Source organism: Ylistrum balloti, unplaced genomic scaffold (assembly GCF_031769215.1).
Source record: "Ylistrum balloti isolate Yb309-2 unplaced genomic scaffold, AGI_CSIRO_Ybal_v1 Utg371562, whole genome shotgun sequence".
Lineage (NCBI taxonomy): Eukaryota > Metazoa > Mollusca > Bivalvia > Pectinida > Pectinidae > Ylistrum > Ylistrum balloti.
Genome location: NW_026782803.1, coordinates 164,952 through 177,035, shown reverse-complemented (window position 1 = coordinate 177,035; position 12,084 = coordinate 164,952). Strand labels below are relative to the sequence as shown.

The 12,084-nt window shown below is 35.4% G+C and overlaps 1 protein-coding gene across 1 annotated transcript; it reads left to right on the top strand.

Annotated features, from left to right (window-relative positions):
• The first annotated feature begins 2,550 nt into the window (after positions 1-2,550).
• LOC132563027 (BTB/POZ domain-containing protein 6-like) lies at positions 2,551-8,220 on the top strand. Its single transcript, XM_060227787.1, has 2 exons — positions 2,551-2,798; positions 7,665-8,220. Exons 1-2 carry the CDS (start codon positions 2,551-2,553, stop codon positions 8,218-8,220), a joined length of 804 nt encoding a protein of 267 aa, XP_060083770.1.
• Positions 8,221-12,084: the final 3,864 nt, after the last annotated feature.

Here is a 12,084-nt window from a genome sequence, read left to right as displayed (position 1 = left end):
ATATCGGCTCTACAATACTGCAATTGAAACACATTGTTCGATATTCTCAACAGTGCAGACTGGTGAGTAATTTAAATGTCACATTTAATTAAACAACATATGTGTTGATCTTGAAACGATTACGACAACATGAGTTGTAGTATATACAGTGTTCATGATCTGAGTCGTATGAATCATATGATAACTGATTGAGGCCATTATGGTTTGTTTTGGAAACATCTTTTATTTCATTTTGTTCAAGGAAGCAACATTGGTGATCTGTCAATTTAATGTCTTCAGATATCAGATATTCAGGATTATCGCCAGAGTTATCTCCCCTTGATGCTTTAGGATTTTTGCACGAAGATCTCCTTCCTGCGTTCTTTATCAACTCCAATGAAATTTGGTTTATAACCGTTGCAGAAAATTTCCTGATGACGTCATGATTTTACAATTTTGTAAGAATTTATCGCTCATTGCTTTATTGTAACCATTTTAAAAATATCTATTCCAAATGTCTCATTTGGAAAGTTTCACATTTATTTCAAGTTTGTTTCTCCTGTTGATATTTCCATATTTTCATTTTTCAATCATTATTGAGGATTGAATTTAACATCCAAACATACTGGATTAGATTCAGCTGCTGAAATATGTGCGCTGTGTGCCAAAATGGCATTTGAAGCAACAGAAACCAGAGATTTTAGTGCATATTGCTCAAGTTATCACTTTGAACATATGTTTACAAAAATACACCGGGCACATATCAGATATTTTTTCTGGTAATCATCATTGCATAAAACTCACTAAATGCCGCCACAAAGACATTGCAAAGTCGTTTAATTTTGCTATAGAACATATCGTAAATACCCACCGAAAGTGGAGATCAAGAGCTTGACAGACGCTTATCGCGATCCTTTCGTACTATCCTACAGCGAAACTAACATGAACGTTTAATGAGTTATGTAATGGTATCATGATACCATGATCTTACATGTAGGAATATTACTTGGTTTGGTTTTATCCGAAATTACGCCTTCCACGATGAACTGGTATTAGGTCCGCACAAGACGTATTTCAGGAAATAATCGACGATAGCTTCGAAGGTTTGAACGATGTTGCCGCGATCATGGACGATGTCCTCGTACATGACCCAACTAGATCATGACACATGGATCTTCCACATGACAAGGCTGAATTAGAAACCATACTCAGCATGATTTATTATCTCTCAAAATTCGCTCCGAATTTATCCAAAAGCACACGACGTAGAATTTGTCTGGAACGCACTCTACGTCAATATATTTCAGAAGGTTCAGACCCTAATAACGCGAAGTTCAGATCCAATTTTGACACAATAAGGCCCGAACGAGCCTTTGACACTTCAAGTTGATTCTTTGAAATACGGACTAGGCGCAGCTCTATCACAGAAAGGAAAACTAGTCACCTTCAGTTCGAAATTGTAAACACCTATCGAGATCACTTGCGCTCAAACTGCGAAAGAAATGTATGCCATTCTATTTTGGTGCAAGCTTTTCCACCAATACGTGTACGGTGTTCAGTCTGGCAACAAGCCGTTTAATTCGATTATGAAGAAATCGCTATGCATAGTGCCTGACTGATCATAAAGTACCCAAACCATCCGCTTGGCCATATGTCATTACTACTGTTACCAAGTCACATATTCCAAAGCTAAAACGACTTTGAATCCTACACTTCCAGTTCAGTGAAAGTAAATGAAATGTATTTGAATCTATGTGAATTTGTTGATATGATTTCATAATTGAACTGAATTTCGAAGCATTCGATGGACAGGGGAAATGATTGTTTTCGTGAATGTGTAGATGAAATGTATATTAGACGAGCGACTGTCTTTCACTGTACGACGTTCTTTATTGTAAGTCATTTGTTTTTATGTTACTTGTTTATTATTTTCACTTCTTTAATGTAAATGCAGAAAAATTAAATACAACTGTATATAAATATGAAAAGTGATGATAATTAATTAAGCTTCCAAGAAATAGAAATTAGTTCTTCCAAAACATCATTTCCTTTATTATAAGAGTGGTACGATTACTTCTATTTACTCACAAGTACCGAAACCTGTAGTAAATTAATTACTTTATACTCTGTGTCAAATTACTAATACATTGCGATTACTTAAAATTACTTCTGTTTACTCACAATTATCTTAATCATGTAGTAAATCAATTATTTCATACTTCGTGTCAAATTACTAATACTTTGCAATTACTTTTAATTACTGGTATTTACCAACAAATACGTAAGCAGGTAATGTTTAATTTAATAAATGCTTATTTTGTACCGACTTTCTGTAACAAATTTCCTAGTTTAGTTGATTTGCTACTGTTTCAAATTCTCTATGTAGAAGAGAGATTCGTGGTACCATACGATATTATAGCGACGCCTGGGGTTTTAAATAGTAAATGAACACGTTTTATATACAATGGCAATGAAATATAAACCTACTATTTACCGCATTTACATTAAATGAATACATCTTTGCCTGATACATGTGCTTAATATTATTTGTTTTTTTATTGTTAGACAAACATGGCATCATCAAATGACGGTCAGTTTTCCAGGTCACTGAACGGGTGTCTGGAAAATCTCCTCACTTCCGGCATAAATACTGACGTTACATTTTTGGTTGGCCAAAACAAAACAAATATTTCCGCTCTTAAATATATTCTTATCAGCCGAAGTCCTGTGTTCGGCGCGTTGCTGGAGGGAGCTCTAGCAGAGACAGGGCCAATCACCATTCCAGATATTTCATCAGAGATATTTACAAAGTTTTTGAGGTAGTAATTGTATTTTCTTAACAGGCCCCTACTGCTACTGGATTAGGTGTACTGCTAGGAGTGTTCGTAAGTATACTTAAGTTTGGTAGAACTACAAGCTGACATCAATTCCACGCTATGACAAAGCTGGCATCAACTCCACGCTATGACAAAGCTGGCATCAATTCCACGCTATGACAAAGCTGGTATCAATTCCACGCTATGACAACGCTGGCATCAATTCCACGCTATGACAAAGTTGGCATCAATTCCACGCTATGACAAAGCTGGCATCAATTCCACGCTATGTCAAAGCTGGCATCAATTCCACGCTATGACAAAGCTGGCATCAATTCCACGCTATGTCAAAGCTGACAAAGCTGGCATCAATTCCACGCTATGTCAAAGCTGGCATCAATTCCACGCTATGTCAAAGCTGGCATCAATTCCACGCTATGACAAAGCTGGCATCAATTCCACGCTATGACAAAGCTGGCATCAATTCCACGCTATGACAAAGAGGTTTACATGAAAATGTAGCACCTTTCCACAAAATGAAAAATCGATGAAATATTAAAAAATATAAATAGATGGACATTTACTCTATGAAGACAATTGGAAAAATACAATGAGAATAAAACCAGGGTAAGTGACTCTTGTTTCGTCAAATATCAATGTTTGTAGTTCTCAGGTCAAAAACCCGACATTTGGTGCAGAACGGAAATAAATGTAAGCACACAGTTTATCATAACTGCGACTAAGGAAATTGACCACCGAAATTAGCAATACAAAATGTCACAATAGATCTCAAGCGGACGACTGCAGATAAGATATAAATAATACACATATTTAACATATACTGTCTTGCTAAAAATAATTAGATTTCTTAGGTACAGTATGAATTACAGTCCTTACATACAAAACCATTGATCTAAACAGTGAAGTTATAACCCATTTTGCCGATTTCAACATGTATAAACCGGAACAATCTATATACTCTTGATTATTGAAATAATCTTTTATTTGGTACTAAATTTTAGCTCACCTGGTCGGAAGGATCGGGGCGGGGCGCAATAGGAAAACAATTGCTAGTTCGTTAAAATCCAACAACCACTATAGGAATGATGGAATTTTGTCCAAATTTGGTCTGGAACATTTATGGGAAGAGGGTCTGAAGCATTTCTGGATGGATGGGAATCGATTTTGTATAAACTTTAAGTCTTGGCCCCTGGAGCTAGGACCCAATAAGTTGAAATAGTTTTTTTAATCGTCTTTCTGTAGGATAGATGGATTTTGTCCAAATTTGGACAGAAGAGGCCTTTAGGAAAGTGTTACCAAGTTTGTATAAATATTGTTTCTCGGTCCCCAGGAGCCTGAGACACGGACAACGAAGGGACAATTTTGCTGTTTCTTTGAAATCCTACTTATGTCGAAATGTCAGGTTTGGTTTGTAGCAATATTTCTGAATGGTGAATCTGTTTGATCGCAAGATTGGGACCCAATAAGCATGATCGAATAGCTGAATTAGTCAGCTGAGCGATGGCGGCCCCGTGTGCCTCTTGTTAAACCATTTATTTACCTGTTCCGGTATATATGTATGTTAATGATGATTTGTCGTGCCTGATACTCATTCAAAGTCAACAGTAAACTTCAAAATCTTAAGTTCTCTTGTAGTTATTACAAAATATATTTAATTGTAATTAATTCTTGTAATCATTTTTTATTGATATTAAATCACCATTTCAAGTAAATGAATTTACCTTTAATTGCACATTACCTGTGAATCCACATGCAGCCTAACATTTACATAAAGAAATGTTACAATATTGTATTACTGACCTGTGATTACACATGCAGTCTAACATTTACTTCAAGAAATGTTACAATATTGTATAACTGACCTGTGATTACATGCACTATACACATATAATTTACTACGGACAAGAGCCAGAGATAATAAACGCATTAAGAAGAAGTATTTGCAGTATTCTATATTACAGGAATAACCGATATCGAAATAAAATGAACTGTTTAAACAGGAATGATTTTTGTTGATTTCATGCAATTTCTATTCTTATGATACTTTTACATGACTAGAACCCTGAAATTCTTTTGAGTATTTACTAGGAACCTTCACAACAAGTGTCATAGTTCTTTTGAGTATTTACTAGGAACCTTCACAACAAGTGTCATAGTTCTTTTGAGTATTTACTAGGAACCTTCACAACAAGTGTCATAGTTCTTTTGAGTGTTTACTAGGAACCTTCATAACAAGTGTCATAGTTCTTTCGAGTGTTTACTAGGAACCTTCACAACAAGTGTCATAGTTCTTTCGAGTATTTACCAGGAACCTTCACAACAAGTGTCATAGTTCTTTCGAGTATTTACCAGGAACCTTCACAACAAGTGTCATAGTTCTTTCGATATTTACCAGGAACCTTCACAACAAGTGTCATAGTTCTTTCGAGGATTTACCAGGAACCTTCACAACAAGTGTCATAGTTCTTTCGAGTATTTACCAGGAACCTTCACAACAAGTGTCATAGTTCTTTCGAGTATTTACCAGGAACCTTCACAACAAGTGTCATAGTTCTTTCGAGTATTTACCAGGAACCTTCACAACAAGTGTCATAGTTCTTTCGAGTATTTACCAGGAACCTTCACAACAAGTGTCATAGTTCTTTCGAGTATTTACCAGGAACCTTCACAACAAGTGTCATAGTTCTTTCGAGTATTTACCAGGAACCTTCACAACAAGTGTCATAGTTCTTTCGAGTATTTACCAGGAACCTTCACAACAAGTGTCATAGTTCTTTCGAGTATTTACCAGGAACCTTCACAACAAGTGTCATAGTTCTTTCGAGTATTTACCAGGAACCTTCACAACAAGTGTCATAGTTCTTTCGAGTATTTACTAGGAACCTTCACAACAAGTGTCATAGTTCTTTCGAGTATTTACTAGGAACCTTCACAACAAGTGTCATAGTTCTTTCGAGTATTTACTAGGAACCTTCACAACAAGTGTCATAGTTCTTTCGAGTATTTACTAGGAACCTTCACAACAAGTGTCATAGTTCTTTCGAGTATTTACCGGGAACCTTCACAACAAGTGTCATAGTTGTTTCGAGTATTTACCGGGAACCTTCACAACAAGTGTCATAGTTCTTTTGAGTATTTACTGGGAACCTTCACAACAAGTGTCATAGTTCTTTCGAGTATTTACTAGGAACCTTCACAACAAGTGTCATAGTTGTTTCGAGTATTTACCAGGAACCTTCACAACAAGTGTCATAGTTCTTTTGAGTATTTACTAGGAACCTTCACAACAAGTGTCATAGTTCTTTCGAGTATTTACTAGGAACCTTCACAACAAGTGTCATAGTTCTTTCGAGTATTTTCTAGGAACCTTCACAACAAGTGTCAGAGTTAGTGGCCGAATGTTTAGAAAGAATCATTAATCTAATGTCAGGCTTCACAACGGTAACTAAACCAGTTGATTTTGGTTTGCGACGAATGTTTACACCCGTATAGTGAAACCACTTCTATTGAAATGAATCATTGTCACATTTAACCATTCGACCATACTCTGGTTCTGAGATACATCACGTCGCTTGTTAATTTTGTGGTGCACAAGTTCCATTTCCTGGAGGGGTCTGCAAATGAGTTCTAAGTAATGCAATAAAATGTTTTACAAGCTGCGTACATTTTTAATAAATTAATCACAGGGCGAACTTGCTGTCAATAGGTAATCTCATAATCATACAACTTACAAACTGTTAATGGGCATTTAACTTCCAAAATTCTCTGACCACAGCAGGAACATTTACAAATGCCATCAGCACTGGCAACTAAAAATGGATGGGATGGATCAATCACAAAGCACGATTGGCGAAATAATTGTGCACAGGTTTCTGGTAATTACTATATTGAATCTGAATCATGGACATCAGCCTGGCGTTGGGAATAAGAATATTAATTATGAATATACTACTGTGCATCTTTGGAATCCTGAATGGTTGACAGGATAGGAAACGTCCCTCCTACATTCCCTGAAGATACAGGTTGCACAGGACGGGACGAAGGAGGAGTAATAACAGTGGAAAATGCTGCCTTGTGACCACCTTATGCAGTCTCTAGATGGTGGTATAGGAGCACTTCTCTCGGCATGAACAACCGGAGCAACATTTGTCCTATTTTCTTTAAAATGAAAATCTACAGGCAACACCTGTTTAGTTAGGAAAAGGCCTTTTCCACAGTTGAAGTATTATTCTTGATATAGTTAAATATGATATGTTATGGACCAGGTTAAAAATCTCTCTATCAATATATCAATGGGAAAAAATATCAGTTTCAAATATATATATATTGTCCTTTTGAAATTTTAAGCTTCAGAAGCACATGCACAATTCTACAGCTCGCAAGTTTTTTTTTAAATTAACATTATGTTTCTTTCATTTGGGAAAGCTTCTGACATCTGATGTGCTTCACCATATAAAACATAACCAAATTCAAATTCTTTGTATTGAGGAAATTGTGATTGCCAGTTTTAAAGTTATAATCGTCTCTTTTGTTACGTCCAAAGTTTACCTAGTGTTGCATTCTTGAACCTCTCTTATTCAAAAGACACAAAAGTGGAAACACCGTTTATTGCAGATTTTATTAGAATTTGATATCGTATGGCAAAATAATGAATTGAATAACATAATACAACTGTTTCGTTCTTCCAGGACTCGTTAGTGATGTTAAGGGCATAAAGTATCTCTGCAAGGAGGCGAATGAGTAAACCAAAAGGGATCTAGATAAAAATTTAATTAACCTTAACTGTTGTTATTACGGATGAGACAATGATAGATATATACAGTAATTTGTATTTGTTTCTATCACCAGGTACCTGTATACCGACAGAATTAGCCTGCGGGTTAATACTGCCACCTCCGTTTTGTATGTCGCCAGGAAATACATGGTGGATCGTCTTGTCGGAAAGTGCGAATCCTTCCTCAAGTGTTATCTTAACACTCAGAACGTTTGCCAATTACTGGAAGATGCTCACCATTTTAATGAAGATGGTCTGATAAATAATTGCTTAAACTTGATATGGAAATCAGAAGGAGCGCTGAGAACTGGTGGTTTTCTTGATTTGTGTGGGACATGTGTAAAGAGTATCATGGAGTCTGATCATCTGGCGGTGAATGAGAGTAGGGTGTACGAGGCGGTGATTAGGTGGTCCGAGGCAGAATGTTGTCGCCAAGGTCTACACTTTAACGACATCAACCGCCGGCAGGTACTAGGGGAAATCTTGTATACTGTCAGGTTTCCCATAATGTATCCTGGGTACTTTAGGGTATGTGTCGCCCTCACTGATGTTCTTACGACAAGCGAGATGCGTGATATTAATCTCTTTTATGTAAATCCGACACAATATCCAACCATCAGATTTAATTAAAATAAAAGTTTACAACCGTCTACTACCCAAGCACCCTTGTGTCGTATATTATAAATTAATCCACTGATCATGCTTTTTATAGCATACACAGGTAGGCACAGTATTTGCACTGTCTGCTTTTAGATTAGTGTTAATACTAAGTGAACAAAAGGAACACTGACTTCTGAACAAATTCGAGAGATGCAGTTTGATGCAAAATATGGAGAAGTGTTGGAGGTGCCATTGTAATCTAAATGAGAAATCTTCTTCCTTTCCAAAACACTTGTTAAATGTCTTGTATTTTATATAGGTTTCCATATGACTGAAATCTTTTGTTTAAATTTTACTAACATTTATTTAACGTGTCGGTAAATTAATATTTTTCTTCGGAAAACATAACTTGTTTGTAAAATAGCTGATATGGTATTTTAATTAAACTCGCCTGTAATCTGTAAATATGTATCTGGCCGTGCCTTTGTCATATTGACCAACACATGATCATGGACCTTCATGAAACAGGTTTAGATCTGTGCAAGCCATATTAAATCCAGCAAGATATTTTGATGCCAGTGTGTAACAATAATTGTATATTTGTATTGTCATGATTGTAATGTCATTTAAAATGTATATTGGGAGAAGGCGTTGATAACTTGTGCCGAATGCTTTGTCTATATTTTGACAATGAATATGTTTAAACGTGATAATAGAGCTATGTCATTTTAAATGAAGCTTGAGCGTCTGTTACATATATGATTGGCATTATTATATCGTGTCCATGATTGGCGTTATTATATTGTGTCCATTCTTTCTTGATCGATGTGTTGTTTCATCAAACCACGAAATAGAGAAATACAGATTCGCAATGACTGATAAAGATATTTGATTTCAAACTTCCCGTGTGAACCCATTAATGTTACTTGTGTTTTCATAATGAATGAAAAAGATATTTGGTTTAGAACTTCCTGTGCGGTCCCATTAATGTTATTTGATTTCAAACTTCCCGTGTGAACCCATTAATGTTACTTGTGTTTACATAATGACTGAAAAAGATATTTGATTTCAAACTCCCCGTGTGGACCCATTAATGTTACTTGTGTTTTCATAATGACTGAAAAAGATATTTGGTTTAGAACTTCCTGTGTGGTCCCATTAATATTATTTGTGTTTTCATTATGACTGAAAAAGATATTTGATTTCAAGCTCCCCGGATGAACCCATTAATGTTACTTGTGTTTTCATAATGAATGAAAAAGATATTTGATTTCAAACTCCCCGTGTGGACCCATTAATGTTACTTGTGTTGTCATTTTCTTTGTCATTCTTTAATGATTTTATCACGCATGTAAATAAATAATCGAACATAACTTCTGTTTGTGTTTCATAAAGACGGATTCCTATAATTTTCAAATTTTGCATGTTGTTTACAGGTGCTGGATGATGGATTTATTCACCTGTCGATATAAAATAATTACAATTTAAGCATTAATTAAAGAAAAGAATGAACGAAGCTATAGTAGGGTGGTCGGATGGTGCAGTGGTATCGCACTCGCCTTTCACCCAGGTGTCCGGGGTTCGATTTCCTGGTGGTCGGGTGGTGCAGTGGTATCGCACTCGCCTTTCACCCAGGTGTCCGGGGTTCGAATTCCTGGTGGTCGGGTGGTGCAGTGATATCGCACTCGCCTTTCACCCAGTTGTCCGGGGTTCGAAGAAAAGCAAAATGTATGATTTCAAGCGGAATGACGTGAATACAATTTAAAAAAAATAAAAAAGAAAGAAAAATGAAAAGACTATGAATATAGTTAGCTATGGTTTATGTTAGCACATTACATTACACTCTAACACGTGTTTTAGAATGATAGTCAATGGTATACCCCTTTGATGATTGTAAGACCTGTCCTAGACACTAGACAAATAACCAATAAAATAGAGATGTCTGACGAAACGAGATGATATTGAAAGACTCCGTTTAATCCTCTTTAATATGCAAGGGATTTCTTTTAAGCATTAACGCTAATGGAAACGACCGTGTCTTCTTATTGTTATAGAATCTACTTGCTGTGTAGATCCCTAGATCACATAATACTCACACACTAAACCAATTTCTCCTAATACAACAAATTTGATTATCAAAGATGAAAGTTACTATTCTGCAACCACTCCTGGGCAAGCGACTGTTGGGGAACAATTTATTTTTATCTAATTAGTAAAAGCCAATGCACTCTCTATAGAAGAGAGGTTATTCTTAATAGGAAGAAAATGACGTATTCTGATTGGCCTATACTGTCTAACGTACGAAAAGAACCTAAGGGGAATCAAATCTAAAAATATAATTCAACACCAGATCTATGATTTTAGTCTTTTTATAACTTCATTAAAACTGATCTCTCCGATATTTATTAAAATATATCGAATTTTATTACGAATTATCCCGAATTATATTCATTTTAAAAGAAGTTTCCCCTAATGTACCCCATAACGAGTGATGTGAACTATCCGTTGGCGTTCATAAGCTATTTAAACAGTATGGGTGTGATTAATGGCCTTCAAAAGGACCAGATTTTCCTGAGTCGAAGTTTATAACATTTTTTTCTCAGCCAAACACTACATCACTATATTGAAGTGCCTGAAACAAAATGGACGTAGCTTCGACCTTTCTCGGACTGGTAGTACTAATATTTGTTCTTCAAGGTGGACACACTAAATCAGGTAGGAATTATTTACTTTAACTTTTGCAGAAACCATTGTTATGTGTTAGGTCTTCGCAAAACAATTCTTTCCATTCGTAACATTAAGTAGTGAAAATGTTGTTATCTTAGGATAACTCTAAGTTTCAAAATTTTATTAAAAAGAATAAATTTTCATCAAACGGGCTATGGTTTTCTAGGATAATTTTCAATAAAACGTATAACGGTTTGTCGTCGGTGCCTTATTTTCAGGTTTTTTGTCGTAAGATTGCATTGTGATTTTGTTCACTTTAGTGACAAAAAGAAACTTGTTTTGTAACGTTTATGAAACAGCTAACGAGAATGAAAGACATTGATCTTACTTTTATGCCTCTTATAAATGCACCAAAACAATCTTTTAAAAACATGGATATTTCATTACTCATTGCTAATTAACTAGAAATAAATTGATTTGTTATCATTAAAGCAATGTGAAAAGATAGAAATTTGAACAAGAGATCCCAGAGGGATCTTGACAACCATTGTTATTTGATCTTCACGTGTTCCTTGAAAGTTAGATTTTTTGCCTTCTTTTCTCTTCTTTCCTTTTATTTGTTCTTTATTGTTTGAAATTGGAGAATTTCCCCCAGGAAAAAGCAGCGGTTATCTTCAAATATCAAATGCAAGATGGCCTCCTGTCAGTATTGTTTGTTTTTTTTTCTGATATCCCAAAATCAAATTGACATATCCATCAGTACGTCACAAGAAATATTGGTAACAAACTTTTATTGTCATAATCCAAGATGGCTTTCTGTCGGACATTTCGTTTTTTCGTAAAAGACTCAAAATTGAAAGGGCACAACTAAGGACAAAGGGATACACCGACATATGAAATTTCCATTCAGTACTTCCTGAATTCAGCTATAACAATTGATCAAATTGATAGTCTAAGATAGCCACCTGTCAGCCGTTATGTATTTTTTATAAGTCCCAAAATTTCAAGGGTACAATAAAAATGAAATCGACATTAAGAATTTGAAAAAAAAATCCATGCTGTACCTCTCTAGAAATAGTGATAACAAACTTTCACTGTTAAAATAAAAAATGACCGTCTGTTGGTACCAAGTGGTTTTCAAGTCCCAAAGCATAAATTGTTATCAAAGTTAATGTTTTCACATGTCACGTGCATAATCTTTGTTATTGCTATCCTTACAAAATATCT

What these genes read in the sequence shown, in the direction of transcription:
- LOC132563027 (XM_060227787.1), top strand. Translation starts at nt 2,551, where the DNA reads ATGGCATCATCAAATGACGGTCAGTTTTCCAGGTCACTGAACGGGTGT. An exon ending in ATATTTACAAAGTTTTTGAG is followed by an intron (nt 2,799 to 7,664) that starts GTAGTAATTGTA and finishes TTCTATCACCAG; the next exon opens with GTACCTGTATACCGACAGAA.